The sequence below is a fragment of the Mytilus edulis genome, chromosome 2 (assembly GCF_963676685.1).
Source record: "Mytilus edulis chromosome 2, xbMytEdul2.2, whole genome shotgun sequence".
Classification (NCBI taxonomy): domain Eukaryota; kingdom Metazoa; phylum Mollusca; class Bivalvia; order Mytilida; family Mytilidae; genus Mytilus; species Mytilus edulis.
Window position 1 is genome coordinate 100672577 of NC_092345.1, and position 23052 is coordinate 100695628.

At 32.8% G+C, this 23052-nt stretch overlaps 1 protein-coding gene across 3 annotated transcripts in view; it reads right to left on the reverse strand.

Annotated features, from left to right (window-relative positions):
* Window positions 1-23052, reverse strand: part of LOC139513685 (uncharacterized) — a 68217-nt gene that overhangs the window by 22054 nt on the left and 23111 nt on the right. The window contains exons 3-11 of one of the 3 annotated variants that reach the window (XM_071302394.1): window positions 22753-22820; window positions 22189-22319; window positions 15661-15729; window positions 13897-13994; window positions 13048-13143; window positions 10763-10864; window positions 10246-10542; window positions 9931-10063; window positions 5450-5663 (exon numbers count right to left, since the gene is read on the reverse strand). In XM_071302394.1, the coding sequence (XP_071158495.1) occupies window positions 5450-5663; window positions 9931-10063; window positions 10246-10542; window positions 10763-10864; window positions 13048-13143; window positions 13897-13994; window positions 15661-15729; window positions 22189-22253 (1074 nt within the window). In that variant the 5' untranslated portion in view covers window positions 22254-22319; window positions 22753-22820. Of the gene's footprint in view, window positions 1-5449; window positions 5664-9930; window positions 10064-10245; window positions 10543-10762; window positions 10865-13047; window positions 13144-13896; window positions 13995-15660; window positions 15730-22188; window positions 22320-22752; window positions 22836-23052 lie in introns of those variants that run through there. The other 2 variants (XM_071302395.1, XM_071302393.1) reach the window with 2 other exon arrangements.

Consider the following 23052-nt stretch of genomic DNA (forward strand, 5'->3'; position numbering starts at 1 on the left):
TTGAAGATAAAATAAAGAATATAGGACTCCAATTTGATGAGTAAGTTTTGGCGAGTAAAAACTATGTATATTCAAGATTATTTGGATCAATAAGTTTTTATTACGACAGTGGTATTTAGTGAGTAAAAATGAGTTTAGTCTCATCTGTAGTTTAAAATAATATTCACGGTCACGTAACTCTATTGTTGCTGATAGACTTGGGGTCAAACTGTGTTACTAGGTTTTAAATGGAATTTAAAATTAAATTATAAGAAATGACTGTTATATTTTTTTTGTCTATTCGAAATGACACAAAAAATGTGGTGTTATTCAGTGTGCACCACATTTTGTTATCTTCACAGAAAAATGAAAAATATTACAGTCATTCCTTAAAGACACTACCAGGAACCAATTGACGTAGAAGTGAGCAATTGTAGGTCATCATACGGCCTTCAACAATTGGAAAATCCGCACATGAAAAGCCCCGACATGACAAAATGAAAAGTAAGTCTAGAATACGAAAAAACTAACACCCTGATTTATGTACAAAAAAAAACCCACAAATGAAGACACGTATGATATATAGCAAACAATTGAATTACATTACGGAGAGGCAAATACAGAAAGTGTAGGATTAAATATGTTTAACGGAGCACAACAATTCCCCTAACCTGTGACAGTGTTTAACAGCACAACATTAAAACATATAATAAATATTGATTGAATAGGGCTTGACCCATCAGATGCAATTGTCACAGTGAAAAAATGGAAAAAAATGATTTTGAGATATTTTATAAAAGATTTTGTAAAATCACTGTTTTGTTATATTTGCAATATTTCACTATGGAATTTTGATATTTTTAATAGCGACATTTTACTTCAAAATGATCTATTATTCATATATGACAAGCCAATACATGTACTTTAATTCCATAAAATTTAAAAATAAGTCTGTATGTTCTATTGTGTATTATTATCTATGTGCTAATTTTTCTGTAATCTCTTAATTGAAATATTTGTCAAGTCTATTGAATTAGTTTTTGGTTTGAAATTGCTATATAAACTATGTTATTATTTTGATTTGGTAGATTGGATTTAGAATTACACTGAGGAGTTCCAACTCTGTACAATTGTATTCCATGCTGAACATATTAAATTATACATCGCGCTATACAGAGTGAGTCGTCTTTTGTTACAAGAGCTAGTCCAAGGGTTGGAGTTGGTGCAGACTTGTCGTACTGTTTATTGTGTGTGTATGGTCCCAGGTCAACACATTTCCCAGTCACATTTCCTACTCAGCTCAACACGCTTTCCTGATACATCAAAGCAGCAAGCGAGTTAACAGTACTCCAGAGACGTAAATATAAAATGTAGCAGAGTTGCAGTGATGGAATACAACTTCAGGCCACAGTGGAGACCATGTTTTTTCCAGATGCGTCAGATTCCAGCGTGCGCCAGATGTAGAAATCAGCATAGACAAACATTTTGTTATGCAGCAAGTATGAAATGTTTTAAGTGTCATCACGTGGGACACTACGCCCGAATCGGTGTCTCTCGTCCACATCAGGAAATTCAAAAATGCAAAGATGTGCCGCAGATAAAAACCAAATCAAAATCGCAAAAGGGTAGAGATTCGAGACGGATACAGGAATATTTGGATTCTAAATCATTAACCCGCAGTTTGCCATTTGCTAATCTTTGTGATTGAGCATTCAGAAGTTGTTTGGACTCCTCTAGTATTATCAAACGTGAATTAACGTTTGTAAAAGAGAAACTTTCAACAGTACAGAAAAAGGGTGAAAGTCAGACAGCCGAAATATTGAAGTTACGCGAACAGTTACTTCATTTTCAAAGTGTTTCAGTTGAAAATGAAAAGTTACGTGCAGATGTTCTTAGTTTACAAGACAACCAGAAAAGACAATCCATTAATGAGGACAACTGTCAGATTTACGTAAAACGCATAAATGATTTGGAATTATACCTACAAAGAAAAAGTGATTTTATTTTCAACATCCAACAAAAATACGAAGAAATATCAACCGAAAAGAGACAGATCTTTAATGAAAACTCCATTCTTCATTTCAAAATGGACGAGTATTAAAAACAAATTGGAGAATTGAATATTAAGTTTAAATAATCCGAAAGTGAAAAAAAACCAACAATTGCGATCCACGCTAAACCAAAGGACCGTATACATGTACCAGAACCAACCCAGAATTTTTCTACTACAATTTGAACATTTTCGTTAAATATATTCGAAGCACGGGGTCGTGCTTCAGTGGAAGAAGAGGCATGTTGTCACAGTGGAAAAATTGACAAAAATTGATTTTGAGACTTTTCGAACATTTTGTAAAAGATTTTGTAAAATCACTGTTTTGTTATATTTGAAATATTTCACTATGTGATTTTGTTATTTTTATTGTGCAAGATTTAAGTCAAGTATAGAAGATTAAGCTAATCTAAATTCATGTTTTTAAAAACTTTTGTTACCGCTGCTTTGTTCCCCGCTCCAGGCGGTTCCAGGCCAACACATTTCCCAGTCACAGATACACCCAGTTTCTATTTGTGACACAATGCACAAAACATTAAAATTATTAATATTTGTATAATTTTTCTGTAATCCCTTAATTGAAATTTCTCACTCATTTAGAGAAATATTTGTATTTGGTTTTGATATTATATTTGTTATTCTCGTGGGATTTTGTCTGATGCTTGGTCCGTTTCTGTGTGTGTTACATTGTAGTATTGTGTCGTTGTTCTCCCCTTATATTTAATGCGTTTCCCTAAGTTTTAGTTTGTTACCCCGATTTTGTTTTTTGTCCATGGATTTATGAGTTTGAACAGCGGTATACTACTGTTGTCTTTATTTAATTTGTTTTTCTATTAGCGACATTTTACTTCAAAATGATCTATTATTCATAGAAGACAAGTCAAGACTTTAATTCCATAAAATTTTAAAATAAGTCTGTATGTTCTATTGTTTATTATTATCTATGTGCTAATTTTTCTGTAATTCCTTAATTGAAATTTCTCACTCATTTCGAGAAATATTTGTCAAGTCTATTGAATTAGTTTTTGGTTTGCTATATAAACTATGTTATTATTTATATGTGGTAGATTGGATTTAGTATTACACTGAGCAGTTCCAACTCTGTACAACTGTATTCCATGCTGAACTTATTAAATTATACATCGCGCTATACAGAGTCGTCTTTTGTTACAAGAACTAATCCCAGAGTTAGAGTTCGTACTGTTCATTGTGTGTGTGTGTGGTTCCAGGCCAACACATGTCCCAGTCACAGATACACCCAGTTTCTATTGGCGACACAATGCACAAAACAACTTATAAAACACTCGTTTATAAAATACCGATCGGAGTGTTATCGCAGATACTGAAAGCTAGTTTAATATATTTTTATATATTTTTAAAGCCAAAATTCAATCAGTTTATTTCCTACAGATTTAACGTAAGATGTTAGACAGAGTTTAGCAAATTATCATCTTGACACAGATGTAGTGAAACTTTAGAAACAATGTTGATACACTCTTGTAAAGAATTGCGCTAATATTAACGTACCTTTTTGCTGTACGGCCACTATCTTTGTGACGTCGCGTAATTGTGATACTTTAAGTTGTATTGAATAGAAACGTATAATGGCAGACGTAGTTCCATCTTTAACGCCTTAGTTAGCTTACGATCAAATACACAACGCAACGCAATAATCTACATTGGTGCCGTGACTTCAAACGGAGAGAATGGACATAAGCCTTGAGAGCGGGGAACAAAGCAGCGGTAACAAAAGTTTTTAAAAAACTGGAGGAAGCCATCGGAGATTCACAAATAGACACGGAGGAAGTATTAACATTGCTTGAAGCAATTGAGAAGAAAAAGAAGACGTTAGCCTCAATAGACGACCAATATTAAATGCAGTCGAATCAGAAGATATTACAAATGAAATTCTTGAAACAGATGAGTATTATTTAGATTTAGAGGGTAAAATTTGAAAATTTTAAAAGTTCTTAAAACCCGTACCAAAAGCAAGATCTTCGATACTAGATTCAAACACACCAGAGTTTGTTCCGTACACAAACCCATTTACTCACACAAGTCAGCAATTATCTCAGTCAAGTTCGACCTCAAGTAATAACCATCGCCTACCAAAGCTATCTCTTCCCAATTTTAATGGAGACATTTTACAATGGCAATATTTCTGGGATTCATACGAAACCACGATTCATCACAATCACACATTAACTGACATTCAGAGTTTTCGTACTTGAACTCATTGCTTCAAGTTGAAGCTGCAAACGTAATTTCAGGATTGACCATGAGAAATCCAAACTATTACAAAGCAATTGAATTATTGAGAAACCGCTATGGCCAACCACATAAAACTATTAATGCATATATGAGAGCACTACTTGATATACCCGCACCACATGATACATTAGAAAGTTTGAGAACATTTCATGACAAATCAGAAGCTTACATTCGGGGTCTAGAGTCTCTCGGACAATGTCAGGAAATGTACGGATCGCTATTGATACCAGTGATTCTCGGGAAGTTACCGCATGAAGTACGAAAAAATATAACTCGAGAAAACGGGAGCGACAGTTGGAATATTCAATTGCTTAGAATCGCAATAGGTAAAGAGATTTCTATTCAAGAGTCCGCATACGGGGATTATACACAGACATATTCAACCGCAACGCCTAGCGCAAATTTCATAACAGGCGTTAAACGAGTAACTACAGATAAAACCCGTCCAATAAACACAACAGATAAATCATTAAACTCGAATCGGAAGAAACAATGCCCATATTGTGACGGAAACCACTGGCCAAACGAATGTAAAGATGTCATAGATCACGATAAAAGAGTAGCCATTATAAAAGAAAAGAAGTTATGCTTTAATTGTTTAGGTAAGCATAAAATATCCGATTGCAAATCCAAGAATATCCAATTTTCGAGCTAACTGCGGTTGGACCGTTTCCACGGACTATTTCGTCTTAAACTATATACAGACAAACATGGATTACTACGTTGTGCCTAGAGAATACAAAACGCACCTGTGAAGGAGAGTACAAAATATTCGTTGTTATTGCCAACACACCACAGTCTTGCGTCCTTAATCGTAATGGATGCACACACAAAGACTTTACATGCCGGACTTAACAGTACAATCGCATATATTCAACAAATATATTGGATACCGAGAATAAGGCAGTGCGGGAAATTACAAATTCGTAAATGCGTTCAATGAATTAAAATATCAGGAATGCCTTACAGCGCATCCGATTCGCCACCGCTACCTAAAGATCGAGTCAACTACGATTATCTTTTTTCAGTAACCGGCGTTGATTTCACAGGAGCTCTGTATACAGAAGGAAAACACAACGAATTAAGCAAAATATATTTTTGTTTATTCACTTGCGCCGCTACACTTCCAGCTGAACATTTTTAACATACCTTTGTTATATCCTTTTCCAGCTGAAGCGGAACCTCACCAGAAGAACAAGTATGTAGTTCTTGACAATGAATTGGTTTGTCGTAGTCAAATCGATACTCCATAATTTGATGAGAACTAACTCCATCATATATTTCAGTAGCAGTAATTTGGCCATTGTCTGTATTGACAAGTTCTCTGTACCCGCCTGTTGTAACCGTGTAGTTCAGAACATATCTACAACAAATCCAATCCTTAATACATAAAGAAATATAACTATGTTATATAGAATACTTATTGGTCAGCTAAACATTATCACTACCTAGCATTGAGTCGTCGATTGTACTGTATATTTTCGAAATAAGATAATAAAACGATACATTACATGTTACTAGTATAGCACTGTAATGGTTCTATTATTTATATCATTATATAACATTGCAAGAATGTTTCAACCGGATACAATAACATTGAGAATAGAAATGAGGAATATCAAATAGTCAATAACCCGACCAAAGATCAGATAATAGCCGAAGACCACCAATTGGTCTCAACACAGGTGGATCTCACTTGGGCCATAAATGATAATGCATACTAGTTCAGTGATGGACATCATACTAAACTCTGAAACATATAAATGAACTAACATTCAAAAACATACAAACAAACAACGGCCAGAACCTCCTGACTTGGGACAGACACAAAAATGCGGCGGGTTAAAGGTGTTTTGTGAGATATCAACCCTACCCTATACCTCTAGTCAATGCAAAATAAAGAAGCACAGCAAAACGCACAGTAAAACTCTGTTTACAATAAGTCCGAGTCCGATGTCAAAATAGGTCACAAAAGAAACTAAGCAAAATGAAAATGCTACAAACATTAACAAAGGAATACTAACAGTTACTAACATGCCAGCTCTAGACCTCAATTAAACAGCTTGAAGGTTGCACTTTGTAAATACAGCTGTTTCTCAAACACGCCTCTTTTAGGGAGTAATTGAATATTCATAGAAAATTGATTTTGTTTACATACTGGTTCCCAGTTATACTCTCTGTGTTCCATATCGCAGAGACAGAACTTGGGAATGTTACCAGTAAATAAACACGTGCATATTGTTTACATTGAAATTTGTGGTAACCTTTCATTCGAGGTAGGGGTCGTTAAGAAAATAAGTGTAAGTTTAAACTCTGAGAAATTCAGGGCATATAAACGTTGAAAATATGCCGCACAGCCCTATATTTTGACCTTTGAAAAAAATTGTGGTGCATATGAACTTTCAATTCTAGGATAAGATTTTTTTCAAAACTTCATAGTAAAAGTCGTATAGTTTTAGCCGTAAAAGGAGTTCCTATGGGAAATTGCATTGTCAATATTTACAGAAATGCAACCCATATAGGGTGCAAAAGGGGAACATTCAGAATTTAACCAAATTTGCTTTATTTCACAGATTTTAAAGAAATTAACTGAAATAAGAAGTTTTATAAATATTTAATGAAGATTGATAGAATCCTGGGCCTTAAATATGATGACTCAGCATACATTCACAGTTTACAGTATGCATAGTTTACTGAAAGTCCTGGATACAAAATTAAATTATAATATTTGCATATTTTAAGTTAAATTGTTAAGAAGTGCTTATATTTACTCTTCGCAGTCATTGAAACTCATAGATCCTTCCTGAATATTATTTATGGGGTATTTGTGTCCTTTCGATAACCCAAAAGTAAGCCGCAACACCTAAGTCTGCTTTTTTGTCACCACGGCATAATAATTACAAGCTAGAAAAACAAAAAGATCTCAAGAAAACTTACAATAGTGTGTTCTATCCTGAATATGTACTAAATATTCCAAATTGCTAGAAACAGCAGAATGATTTAGGAAATTTGAGGCCCCAGGGGCAAAAAACATAGAAAATTGCCTACCCCCTAGGTCATAAAAACAAATAATTTAACTTGTAAATGCTATGATTTTATGATTTTAAAGTTCTTGATATAGAAAACAATAACTATGCTTGGAAGTTATGCAAAATCAGATGTTAGCAGTCATCTCTACAACATTTGAAGTGAATTTATATCTCAGACTGGTATCTGCATACATACAACTATTGCAAATTTGGCTTTGTTTGAACACTTCTAGTATATATAGTAGCTAAATTATGTCAGATATATGGTTACAGATGATACTGTTGTGACAAGAATTCTAAATTGACCATTTGAGGCAGAAAATGTGTTCTTTAATTGACAAATAGGCATACAGTAAGATGTGGACTGGAGATAGAGGCTGGATTGGATACTTTATATAATTTTGAATGTTGTAATGATTGACTGCTAAACATTACATTTATGATATTCTGATATGCTTTCAATATGTTATAAAAACAGTTTTTAACAGGTTCTAGACATTTTTTTATCAGAAAATATGCAAATAGGGTAAGCTGGCAATAATTAAAGTCTTGTTTTCAAATTCTTTAAAAAATTGAAACAGGGGAGGGGGTATAAAATGTATAGTAAAGAAAAACTTAGAGTATACACAGTGATTTCTTTAAGACTTTAATTCTGATAAATGAGTATTAATGTGAGAAAAACTGATTTTAGAGGGTTTTCTATTTGAATAAATGTCTGTATAGGTTGCACTTTGTAAATACAGCTGTTTCTCAAACACGCCTCTTTTGGGGAGTAATTGAATATTCATAGAAAATTGATTTTGTTTACATACTGGTTCCCAGTTATACTCTATGTGTTCCATATCGCAGAGACAGAACTTTGGAATGTTACCAGTAAATAAACACGTGCATATTGTTTACATTGAAATTTGTGGTAACCTTTCATTCGAGGTAGGGGTCGTTAAGAAAATAAGTGTAAGTTTAAACTCTGAGAAATTCAGGGCATATAAACGTTGAAAATATGCCGCACAGCCCTATATTTTGACCTTTGAAAAAAATTGTGGTGCATATGAACTTTCAATTCTAGGATAAGATTTTTTTCAAAACTTCATAGTAAAAGTGGTATAGTTTTAGCCGTAAAAGGAGTTCCTATGGGAAATTGCATTGTCAATATTTACAGAAATGCAACCTGAAAGGTTATGTCTTCATCATATGAAAATTAAGCACAATTCCTCCCCTTATGGTTTGGTTTGTATATCATACCATCATAAAATATATGAGAAGACCATAACCAATAACATGCCAACAACTGGGTTTATACGATATGAGAGAATCAATAATATCAATATCAAAATATGCAATCCTTAATGACCTGACAACAGTATCAAAAGTGAGTCCATTCTGAGAAAGTCTGTTTACAGGTTTGGTTAGCTGTTGAGGTGAATGTCGACATTTTTGTGTTTTGTAAAGAATATTACCACAAAAGATTGGATGTGGAATACATGAACCTATAAGTTATATGCATGTTGGTTTATATATACGACCTATGTCTTTTTACCGATGATAAAATATAAATGTTTTAAATTGTTTGCTCCACAACTATCTAGGTTTTTACATTTCTAAAGTTTCCAATAATCAAGTGATTGCTGAGAGGCAACGTTTAAAAACATGATTGTGCACAAGGAACACTGAATGAATTATTATATCTTTAGGACCTTTGCAAACAACCAAACTTGAAAAAAAAACCAGGTGTAAATATATAAATATAAACTCATTTGCAAGTTTGATAGGTCGAAATCTTCATCGGTACTTGCAATTGTTCAGATTAAAGAGGCTATCAGCAATACGATGGGATATTTAAACAAGTACAAAAAAATATTAAAAAGATCTGAATTTTTTTGGATGATCAATCTCATTCACGTTGTAATGAATAAAGGACACTTTTAGCGGCAGGTACATAAATGGATGATAAAATTAATGGTACCAAATTTTTCTGCACCAGATACACATTTCGACAATAAATTTCTCCTCAGTGATGGTCAATGCCAGAATATTTGAAAATCATAATCTTATTTAAAATAAAAGAGCATATAAACAAAATCTGCAAAAAAAATAATATATAGCCAAAGCTGGAATGGAATTCGAGCTTTGCAATATAGAGATATATTCGTTAATTAAAAAACGTTTCCTATTTTATTTTTAAGCAAATTTTAACAAAACAATTCAGTTGTTGCAAGTTGTGTATTAATATTAATTAAAAGAACAATTGAAATGATAAAAAGAAGAGGGCGAAAACAGAAGCCTTAATCTTTAGAACCACAACTTTGTATTAAGATATACCATATCTTATATCATATTGAAAATAACTAAATGTTGTGGTACATTTGCCACAAAAGAGGGTTTGGATTGGGTCCTTCCAATCAGTATTCTTTGTTTTTCGGTCATTTTCTTTATTTCTTTATATTTTCCATCCATTCTTTTATTTTATTTATATATTAAGTCTAATAGAGGCATAAAGCACTTTACAAAACCAAAATAACTTATACAAATGTATTTCAGAGAGTAAATCGATGACCCCATATACCTTTAGTTTGTGTCGATAATTGATATATTGTTATTTACCTGTCTCCTGAATCCACTTGAAATACATTGGTACCGTTGTCCAGCCTACATTCTAGAACTTTATCAGCTATAGGGTCGAGATCACGAGGCTGTGGACAAGTAAACCTTTCGTTGTTAACTTCGTACTCGCCACCTGTATAAATGTAATTAGCGTCATAATTACTTTAAAAGAAAGAAAATAATCCTAGTTTATTCATTTGTTCATTTGTTTGATTTTTATGAAAAATAGATTTTTCTATATTACAGTCGCATACAAAGTCATTTAGCCCTGATAAACAATATAATTTCATGAAATACGATAATCTTTCTACTCACTTTGTCCAAGTTTATAATGAATGACCAACACATTCGCGTCAACAATTCCAAACTTCATATTCCTAATGTATCTTGGTACAGGTGGAATATGCTCAAAATTATACTTGACATCTATGGAGGCATCAATGTCAAAGTTCATAACGTTAAACTCGTCAGAATTTGTCCAGATCAAGTCAACATCAGATCTGTTTGTTGAGTCTGCCATAAATTGGTATTCGAAAGTATTTTTTGTATAACTATACTTTGCAATTGTTGCATTGCCTTTTTCTATTAAAGGTTTGAAATCTTCTGCTTTCACTATAAAAACAAAGACATTGAATTCAAACAAGTTTACGGAATTTATAAACACATAAACTAAAATTTTATGAAACATGTAGTGGTATTTATATTTAAAATATTGCTTTTACATTTTGTGTAATGTTTAATAAAGATCAAATTGATTATATAAGATCTGCAGCTTGGCAAATCGAACAAACGGTAGATCAAGGGAGATAGTAACCATAAAAAAATATCTTACACGTTTTGCAAGTACTTCCTGCGAACCCTTCTGAGCACAAACATTGGTTGTTTCCATAACAACGTCCAGGGTAACACGGGGACAAGTGTGAACAAGTGGCAACTGAAAACAAAGATTTATATATCATCAAACAATACCTTAGTAAATGAACATGGATCAAATTAGTTAAAAAACTAAAAAAAAATCTCTTAAAGTTATGATGTTTCAACATGGAATACTGTGCTCATTGATATTATTTTTGTACCAATATTTCAAGTACATATCAAGGACTGGAAAATACAAGTACATAAATATTACAATTATTCTAAAGTAAAGAAATAGTACTAAATATATAAAGTAAATTTCCAGAACTGCAGATTTTAAGTACAGAAATAGTACCTATTCAAAAGTAGCTGTGTATATTAAATACCATATTTGTATAGTTGTATCATGAGAAGAGCATGTTGGGACGCACCAGTAAAGATATGAAAGAAATCCCTTAATGAGATAAATATTAAGTACGAAGTTGAAGAGCATTGAGAACCAGAAATTCCAAAAATATTTATCAACTACAACTAAGGTAGTCTATTCATGAGATAGAAAAGAAAAGCCTTAGTATTAAAAATATTCATAATTTTGTGAACAGTTGATTTATAATTATGACCAAATCGATGTTCTTTCATGTCAACACAAAAGATTTGACTACTTGACTGGTGATACCCTCGGGGAATCAGAACTCCACCAGCAGTGGTATCAGCACAGTGATTGTAAACAAACTAAAACATTTCCGCCGGTCGCGCGTTCCGTATACAATAGTTATTATAGGTGACAGGGTTATAATTCAGTATGCCAGACGCGGGTTTCGTCTACACATGACTCATCGGTGACGCTCATATCAAAATATTTATAAAGCCAAACAAGTACAAAGTTGAAGAGCATTGAGGATCCAAAATTCCAAAAAGTTGTGCCAAATACGGCTAAAGTAATCTATGCCTGGGATGAGAAAATCCTTAGTTTTTCGAAAATTTCAGTTTAGTAAACAGGAAATTTATTAAAATGACCACATTATTGATATTCATGTCAAAACAGAAGTGTTGACGACTGGGCTGGTTATACCCTCGGGGACGAAACGTCCACCAGCAGTGACATCGACCCAGTGGTGTAAATAGTTATCATAGGTACCAGAGTTATATAATCAGTACGCCAGGCGCGCGTTTCGTCTACACAAGACTCATCAGTGACGCTCATATCAAAATAATTATAAAGCCAAACAAGTACAAATTGAAGAGCATTAAGGATCCAAAAAGTTGTGCCAAAAACGGCTAAGTGTACAAAAGACTCATTAGTGACGCTCAAATAAAACAAACAAGCCAAATAAAGTACGAAGTTGAAGAGCATTGAGGACCGAAAGTTCTAAAAATTTTGCCAAATACAACGAGGCAATCTATTTTTAGAGGTAGAAAAGCTGTAGTATTTCAAAACGTTTTGTGAACAGTTGATTTATAGTTATGACCTTACCAATGATAATACATGTTTATACAGAAGTGCTGACTACTGGGCTGGTGATACCCTCGGATACAAATTCACGAGCAGTGGCATCGACCTAGGGGTTGTGAATAAACTTCAAATATACCAGAATTGACATTTTGTGTTTGCACCAGATTCAATAAATAATAGATAACATTCTTGAGAACAAATACTACAAAACGTGAACAAAAAATAAATACTCGTGTCTCGTTTTCTGCAATCTAAAATATAAAATAAAAAACAAACCAGAATGGCACTTTTTGATAGACATGAACGAAGGTAACACCACCTGGGATATGACGAGCGCCTAAGAACACTCACAAACTGGGTTTTGTAAAATGATAGATTACTATACTAGTCTTTTCAAGTCACATTGATATTAGTATAAACAGAAAAAATAACCCAAACAATACAGTATCAAAGATATCGCAAATACTGAAAATTTAAAGAAGCACTAAGAAGCTAAGCTGCCGATTTAAAATCACACGGTTCTATATACAAATGTCGGGACTACATCTAGGAGTATAGTTCATACATCAACCTCACAGGAACATCTGGAATGATCTCTTCTATTACCAGGTGGAATTTGTACCAAACTTTGCAATACAATTAACGGTATCAATTTTCTTGCACCAGATGCGCATTTCGACAATACATGTCTCTTCAGTGATGCTCGTGGCCAAAATATTTGAAATCCAAAGCTTATATGAAATTGTATGCACAAAACCCAATGTCAATCTTGTTGCAATATAGATACAGTTGTGTGTGTTCAAACTTACTTCCTTGACATCTGTCTCCTGAATGCCCAGCAGTGCAATCACATGTGTTAGGTCCTACACATGTACCAGTGTTTTGACACGGTGGAGAACATATTGCTGAAATAGAAAATCATACAGATTTAGAATAACTGACATCGCCATGGCTAAATCAGAAATAAGACAAGCAGACAAATAATAGAACAAAACACACAACAAAGACAACTAAAGACTAAGTAACACGAACCCCATCAAAAACTGGGGCTGATCATGTGCTCCTGAAGGGTGAACAGATCTTGCTCCACATGTGGCAGCCGTCGTGCTGCTCATGTTATTACAATACCGGTAAACAGTCTTATTTGGTAGATCATATTCGCCAAAAAGGTAAAAGGATTGCAGTCGCAACATAATTAAGAAACAAACTCGATATCATCTGTGAAACGGTTATTCCATAACGGTCAACCAACTCGTGATGGCGTCCGTAAAATTTACGAAGGGATGATTTTAGCTTCACCAGTTAGAAGTCTTGATTAAAAGCTTCTTGTGAGCAGCAACCCTCTATCAAGGAAATCATGATAGGACATACAAGCCCGAAAATATCGTATCAATTGGGAGATATATATTCCGTATGCAGTCGCTGCTGGAATGTTGCTACATAGAAATGAATATGCTCTTCAAATAATAACAATGATTAAATGCAGATTATTTGGCCCATAAGATGTTTAATCATACGAATATCAGTCATATTGCCATTAAGTTTACTATTTTCTTTTTTAAATCCAACATTTATCGCAACCTTTAATCATGAAATATGTATTTTGATGCTAAAAATTATCAGAGGTTGCACATTCATTTGATTATAATCTTATTTACGAATAATGCAGTTTTGGTTTCCGTTATGTCTCCATCCTGGACAGCAATAGTAATCTGTGTAATAGTACGTTCGTCTATAGCCTCCCCAGTGAGTACACCTGTCATATAGAATATTTTATTTTGAAATCCATTATTATACCATACTACTAACGATGTACATGTAAATTTATATAATCCTTTTTCTCAGTTTAACCATGCATAATCGTGGCTTGTATATATGTATTTGAATTCAGAGATTGCAATACGATAAACAGTATCAATTTCAATTCACCTCAATGTCTTTTCCGTGATTCTCAAGGCCACAATATTTTAATATCCAAAATGATGAATAGAGGATTGAATCAAAAATTAAAAAAAACGGGTATGGAATTAGGTTTTGCATGATGGATATATTTTCTCGTTTTCAAAATTCCAATAGGGAACATACTTTATATAATTGTATCAATAAACCAAGCCATTGGCTTTTTCAGTTCTTTATATCAGAACTGAAGAAGGCCAATGGCCGAAACGTCTTGAAAAATTGGTATATGGATATTTATTCCTTAATTTAAAAGTATTTCCAAATGAAATATTGCAGCAAATTTAAATATCCGTATTTTTATGCAGGTACCGAAGTACTGGCTACTATGTGTTTGATACGCACAGAGGCTAATAGACCACCCGCAGAAATATTGACCAAGTTGTAGTTATAACATAGCCGGCACCAATTGTGCATATACCAGGTGCGCATTTCGACATTAAAGGTGTAAGGTAATGATTATGTACATGTAAATTTATACAATTATTTTTGTTAAACATACAAAAATCGTTGCTAGTGTACACTAGAAATCAGTGGAAATAACATGATAGGTACTAATTTTAATTCACCAGATGTGCATGACGACAATCAATGTCTCTTCAGTGATGCTCGAATTCAAAATATTGAAATATAAAATGTTATCCCATAAATTGTTGCGTTTCTTATAAAGACACTGATATAGAGAATAATAATACATGTATTGCCTATTACTTTCTGTGGATCCCCATACATATAGTTCTATATAAAGGCAATAGTAGCAGTAACGGACTAAGCATTAGACAAAATCCTATGAGAATAACAAATAAAACATCAAAACCAAATACATGAATATTTGGGATAGATAAGTTCCGTGACACGTCTTATAGTAATGTAAATTCACACTCAAAAATAAGAGAAAACAGACGACACAACGGAAACACAACGTTATATCTGTGATTAAAAAAACAAGAAAAAAACATGAATGTACAAAAAGGTAATGTTCTATTGGCATTATTATATAGCTGGTAATATACTTTTAAGTTATGTTTATCTAGAAACGAAGATCCATGTTGTTGTAATAATGTTTATGAATAAATCAAAGCCAATATGAAATTCGGAAACATATATTTGAAAAACCTACGTATTGGAAAGGATGCTATCTTTATTAGATATATTGTGTTACAAATTGAGATAGCGACGTTGTTTTAAAAATCTATTCAAGAGGCCTATCGTGGCTGTAATTTTGGGCTGAAGTTTTTCATTTTCGTTTTCATTAATCCTTTTATTTTATATATATATTTTAATCCTTAAAACAGTATATACTCTGTACAACATATACTCGCCTTGCATATGTTATCAATTTGTTAAGACCTTTATCTTGCCAATAAGTTCACGTTGAATTCTGATTGTATTGTATTTGTGATTTATTTTAACATGAAGCAGATTTTCAATCAAGTTTTGAACTCTAATTGATGATATGTACTTACGACCACCACCACCAACATCTACAGTGATGGTGATATCGGAAAGACTTTGCGATTCGTGTACAATAGTTTCTGTAAAATATGAAGCAAAAACAAAACAATTATGTAGTATTACATATTAATTTGAATTGTCCAATGCGTTTATAAACTACATACTAAATATTTGATGTATGAATGTCAAAAGAAAATAATAAACCGGAAAATGTTGAAATTAAAGATGACTCACAAAGATGATTTGATGATGCTCGAGGCCAAAATATTTGTAAATAGAAATAATATTTTTTTTGGAAAAAATGGGACAACTTATGAGCCAAAACGGGCAAAGGACCACAACAAAGCTGCTTACTCGTCAACTTGGACCGCAATAATCTTGCAGTGAGGTAAGCAAGTGTGTGCAATTTTGAAGCACTCGCTGAAACTCTGAAAAAAGAAGAACAACAAATCCGTTTTTCCACTGCTTTAGTTTTATTTCAAGTTCGTCTTGTAATTTGCCTTATTGAATTGATAAATAATATCCTTCATTTCCTTTCAACAAATAAAAGAAGGGAAGGAAAAATAAAAACAGTTCACAAAACACATAAAGAATATGCATTACTATGTGTTTAAGAAGGGTGTGCAGTTTCTATTTCATATTTTGGACCCATCATGTTGCTTATGGCAGATAAAAAACCAAGTAATTAGTTACGGCTGATTATTTCAAAATTGAGGTCAATAAGACGCGATTGTGCTCCGTATATGTAACAAGTTTAATTCAAACCGATCAACGACATCCCGATAACACCCCTAAAACGTTTAAAAACACAGTAGGCCATTGTGTACTGAACGATGGTGTATTATCAGAAAACTCGATTTGTTAATAGATAATATCAGTTTTAGTTTATAAGTTAAATATTAATCAATTCAATAAAGAAATACTTTCTCACTTTAAAGATTAGTTACACACAAAACTGTTTAATTGAAAAAAAGTACAACGGGATCTGAATATTGATGACATTCAGTCTAAACCTGCAGTCGGTAAGACTGTGAGGACAATGATACAAGTCATAATAACAAAAAAATAATATGTCTATGATAATACATATATCTCCAAATACTCAAACATCCATAAGCACTTGTCCTACCCTTATGAAAATTGTGGTGTTTTTTCCGCTGATAAAGCCTCGAATTTGTTTTAAATAAAATATTTTAAGTAATCTAATAAAACAGACATATTGCCTGATAGCAGAAATATGTATTGACAATTTACTTGAAAAATCAACATATATCACCATGATATCAATCAGATGTAGAAATATCTGTTTGAGGACTCACATTCTAATTCGCTTCTTCTTGCAATAGTATACACATGTGACTTTCAATATCTTGACTTACATCTAGAAATTGACAATGAGAGTCGGTTGAAAACAAAACTTTACGACAAAAGAGATGATTTCAGCTTTCCAATTGTGAACTTTCCATTTCTAAGTAGCAACATTCCAGCAGCACCTGCATACGACTTTTCTTGATAGAGGGTTGCTGCTCACAAGGAAGCTATTAAACCAAGAGTTCCAAATGGTGAAGTTGAAATCATCCCTTCGTAAATTTTACGGACGCCATCACGAGTTGGTTGACCGTTATGGAATAACCGTTTCACAAATGATATCTGATATGTTTATTACGTCGTAACTACAATCCCCTTCCCGTTCATGAATGTGACCTACCGAATTAGACTATTTACCGGATTTGTTATCACATAAGCAACACGACGGGTGCTACATGTGGAGCAGGATCTGCTTACCCTTCTGGAGCACCTGATATCACCCCTATTTTGGTGGGGTTCGTGTTGTTTATTCTTTAGTTTTCTATGTTGTGTCATGTGTGCTGTTGATTGTTTGTCTTTTTCATTTTTAGCCATGACGTTATCAGTTTGTTTTAGATTTATGAGTTTGACTGTCCCTTTGGTATCTTCCGTCCCTCTTTTCTAACCTTTAAACTTTGATATCCGGTATGAAAGCTCGGAAATAGTTTAAAAAAAGAGAGACGAAAGATAACAAAGGGACATTAAAACTCATAAATTAAAAATAAACTGACAACAAAATGGATAAAAACAAAGCTGACCAAAAGAAAAACAATAGTAAACAAAATCCAACATAAAAACTAAAGACTGTGAAACACGAACCCTTACAAAAACAATAGGCGATCTAAGGTACTCCGGAAAGGTAAGCAGATCCTGCTCCACAATTGTCATATGTCGAGTTATTCAAAAGTACAAACCCAGTAATAAGTCTGAATCAGTAGGTCGCATTTAAGGTACGGGACAAACATGATAAACAAAAAAGATTTTTTAACACCTTACAGAGTAGATGTACCAGAGGTGATCCGTTTTTTATCGATCTCCTTTTAAAAATATTTTGATAACGGTTATTGTGATTTCACAGTTATTATCTTTGAACCCGACGTAATGGATTTATTTTTATAGAGTATGTCAAGTCCTTTACTGAAAGAGATACAAATGATGATTATTCAGTATATACTGACCAAGATTATTCTTGTCCAATCATATTAATCCTTTGCTTTGATTTTTATGTTATGTTATACATTTTGATAGCTTGATATTTACATTCAGGAAGAGGGAAGATAAAATTTGCAAAATACCATTACTTGCAGCTGACAACGATTATCTAAAGACGTATTACAATACCATTTTATTCTGAGAAAATATTATGTATGATCTTCTTATCTCACACCTTTCATATTATGAAGTTAAGTGCATAATCGTCATGTTTAAAATAACAGAAATAAGAGACAGCAGTAGTTTATTGACGTTCATGTTTGTTTTATGAAAATACCGAATAGTGATAGAAATTGATTGTGCAGTACTGTTTTCGCATTATTTACTCTTACAGAATAGAAAAATCTTTTTTAAATCCTATATTATGAATAACACGTGAACACAGACGAATGGTCAAATTTTAAACATTATTTTGGACCTTGTTATTTAAATTTGCAAGGCTGTTATTTATACTATTTGTGTTTAAAACTTCCTTTATTTCATTTGTTTGAAGACACTAAAAGTAACATTATTTCTGCACCACTTCTGCAAGTTTAGAAATATTGCGTTTTAACTAATAGTTTTTTCACTTATTTATATCTCGTCTCCAAATATGGTCAAAACTTTGTAGGACTATATCTATGATAAATTGTTTTGTCAAGGACACAAACAATCAGAACAAGGAACAAGGAAGTTGAAATTTGGCTTTATGCCAATGTTGCGTGTAAAAACACCAATTTATGACACCTTCTTTATTGAAGAAAAAACAAATAATATGACTTAGTGTCAAATTGTCAAGATGAAAGATTTAAGCCGTCACCCGTGGTCAACATTACACACTGACTTACCGTAATTTTAATACAATGACGATGTCTAGACGCCTTTTTTTGTTTATTGTTGTCTTTATCGTCATATGGACGTACAATTCACGCTCTTTATTTGTGTTTGTAAAATATAAGACGTTTGTTGACCTCTAGATCATTGCTACTTAATTTCCAGGGTTAAAAGGTACTTTATTATCAAGGATGTTGAGCATGTTAAACTTACCAATACTGATATAAACAAAACGATTGTTGCTTGATGTAGAGGACACTTGTTATGTTGCTTTTGGTTTGTAAATCATTCCAATTGTTGCATTGTGACATTTTTTTGTTCTTTTGTAAGTGCAATATTTTCTTTCAGACGATACTTTGAACCTTTTTAATATATTTATACCATCTACCATCCTATCTGAAATGGCACATTCAATTATTGAAAGAAGTGAGTATTCCTATTTCAGGCATGTGTAAAGGGAGCAATTTCTTCAACTCTCTACGCCATGGTGGTTGGACCGGAGAAAACTCACTCTAAATGCTCACAAATAACAGAAAGAATGCTGCTAGTTCGTATACAAATGCAGTTTCAATTCCATGGGAATTATTGGAAAGTCAACACCCGATATTACTAGTGGTGGTCATGATATTTTAATGCATATTTAGGCATTACCCTGCATGCTGCCTTTATAATCATACGAAGATTGCGAGGAAAATAAGCACATGCATTATTTAACAAACTTAAATGTCTAAATAATTAATGAAAACAAACAAATATATATATATATATAATAATATTTTTAAATTTGCAAACTACATTTCACATCAAATAATAACAGTTCGTTAAAATATTGTCACTAGCGCTTTATCATATTAAACAAAAGTCACAATTTGGAGAAGTTTCATAGTCTGATAAACACATTACATCCTTCGATTAAATTTACCATCGAATCTAGCGAACAAAGACTGCCATTTCTAGATATTTTAATATTAAAGAATGGAACAACCTTAACCACAGATATATATTATAAGAAGACGGACACCCACCAATACCTGAATTTTCATTCATGCCATCCTTCACATACGAAAAGAAACATCCCGTTTTGTCTAGCACGACGTGTATGTACAATTGTGAGTGATGATTTCACGAAGGAATTACGTTTGAATGAACTAAAGGTGTTTTTGAAAGAACAAAACTATCCAAACCCACTAATACAAAAGGGAATAGAAAAGGCAAAAGCTATACCAATGACGGAACTCAGGTCCACAGTACGTAAAGAGAGTAATACAGAACTTATCCCGTTTGTTAGCACTCATAACCCGTACAATCCTGACATATTCAACGTCATAAAAGCTTTGCCAGTTTTACAAAAAACGAAAAAATTAAAAAAGCTTTTCCCTACACAAAAATTCCTGAAAAGTAAAAGACAGCCTTTAAATCTTAAAAAGATTTTAACAAGGGCTAAGATTTATGACCCAAATGGAATACAATACAACGTTTCAAAATGTAATGACCCTAGATGTGGTCTTAGTGAATACATGGCAACCGGCCCGCAAATAACATTGAAAAACGGCCAAACCATTGTTCCAAATGCAGACATGAATACCAAAACGGTAAACCTTATTTACTGTATTGTATGCAGCACTTGCAAGGAATGGTACATCGGACAGACTGGTAACTCAATTTGTCAAAGAGTTCGTATTCACAGACAACAGATACGAGATCCATCCACACGAATGCAAGATGTGAGCGAACATTTCGAAACGTGTTTTAGTGGAAAATTTACCGTATATCCGTTCTATAAAATGAACAAATCGAACAAATATAAAAGACTGGCAAAGGAAGCACACTTTATAAAGGACTTTCAGCCAAAATTAAACGGATCTACGTAAACACGTTTGATTTATCTCCCCTTATCGTTATTGTAACGTAATAAACGTTACCAACGGCAGTGTCGTCAAGGACATTGTTAAAACGTCGTCTGAAGATTGCCAGAAGGCATGAAAGCGCTAGTGACAATATTTTAACGAACTGTTATTATTTGATGTGAAATGTAGTTTGCAAATTTAAAAATATTATTATATACATTCTGTACACCGTGTTTATTTACTTTTGCTATATAGATAGATATATATATATATCTGCGTAATATCTTGATTTTCTTGATTTTTGGCATTTTATTTTATTGACCATTGATGCATATAAAGGGAAGAGTAGTATACCGCTGTTCGAAATTCATAAATCGATAGAGAAAAAAACAAATCCGGGTTACAAACTAAAACTTAGGGAAAGGTATCAAATATGACAGAACTACGAAACAACAGAAACACAACAGCAAAATGTAACACACACAGAAACGAACTATAATGACAAAACAAAAATCAAAATTTTTGTTTTCTTTTCTAGTGAGTTCGATGTTTTACGATGTACAACAATTTCATGACAATCAATCAAATTGAGACAGTGTTTATTCATAGACATGGCTCTATTATTTATTGTTTCGTAAGAAACCGGGTTAAGAGATTTTAGAGGTATTCAGTACATTCAATGAGAGATAAGTCATCGTGTTTTATTCACATTTATAATATTTAGCCTTTAAAAGGAAGTTAAAAGTGTTTTTGTCTCTGTTATTCCTAAGATATTTAGGCTTTTCAAAACAGTGCTTAGTCAAAGTTTATTCTTAGTATGAGTGGAATTCCTTTTGAAAAAAAGTAAATTCTAGTATAGTACAAATGATATATTACTGCGTTTCATTTAGTTTTTGCTGATGATAGAGTCTCCGTATTTTTACTGTTTAAGGGACTTCAATAACAGGTAAACTTCCCGCAAATATATACTTCCATTTGATCCGTCAACTTAATTATTCTTATATTTTAACCATAGACGACTCATTCCGATGCACTAATAATATGGAAAACGATGCTTTAGCTTTTATGATTCGAGCGTCATTGTTGAGTCTTTTGTAGACGAAGCGCGCATCTGACGTACAAATTGTCAATCCTAGTATCTATGGTTTAATGTTTTTAGGCTTTTAGGAGTTTACTCTTGTTCATTCTTTATAAGAAATTTCGATTAAAGGGAACATATTTATTATTTAGTGAATAATAACTTTGTGCATACATCAAATTTCATAAACTAAGCAATTTTAAGATCAATCTGATCTATTTCTATATTATGATAACTCTTACCCAGACCATGGTTGCACAGTTCCAATAAACAGGAAAACACAGCACAACACAAGTGATAATTTCATGTTTACGTCTTAACAATATTATATTGACTGACAGTCTATCTTTCTGTTTCTTTAAACTGACTTGTTCTAGAACAGGTGCAACAAAAAGGAAGTTATTAATCTGGCTAGGATCCAAATGAATTTTTAGAACGCCTATGTTTTATAAATCTGTGAATATTAAAAAGATAAAAATTAGGGAAATTTTCTTTACAGCGTTTATGACATTGAAATTATCGGAATAACTTAGAATGTCGTTTAATATCATGAAATCCACACGTGCCATCTTGTTTACATAATCTAGTTACCATTAAGAGTAAATTAACCTTATCTTCTATTTTCTACGCTTTATCTCTGCTGAAGCTGATCGTATTGACGTGTACCTCTAGAAGTGCCTTTTATAGAGTCATGTTTGGTGGTTACAGTATAGCTGTGAAATAATTCTGAGTTTCTAGATAATACTCAATTAGCTTCTTTAGTGTGTTCTATAATAATTTTTAAACATATAAGTTTATAAACATACATCTCAGTGATCGTTTTGTTTCCATTCATTATCCTTCAAAGTTGTTTTTATAAAGAAATCAATCACATCTGAAATTTAAATTGTTGCTCTGAAATAAAGAGTAAATTCCAAAAACTATATTTGTGGCGGATTTTGTCAGAATAAGGATGGTTCTTTAAAGATGCAATTTGCACCGATATAGTTTCATAAAGTATATTTCAACTTTTAGAAAGTTTCAAGCTACTTCTAACAATTATCATAATATCAAATTGGACCATTTGTTTTCTTTATATTATCCAATATTCATATACTTTTAACACG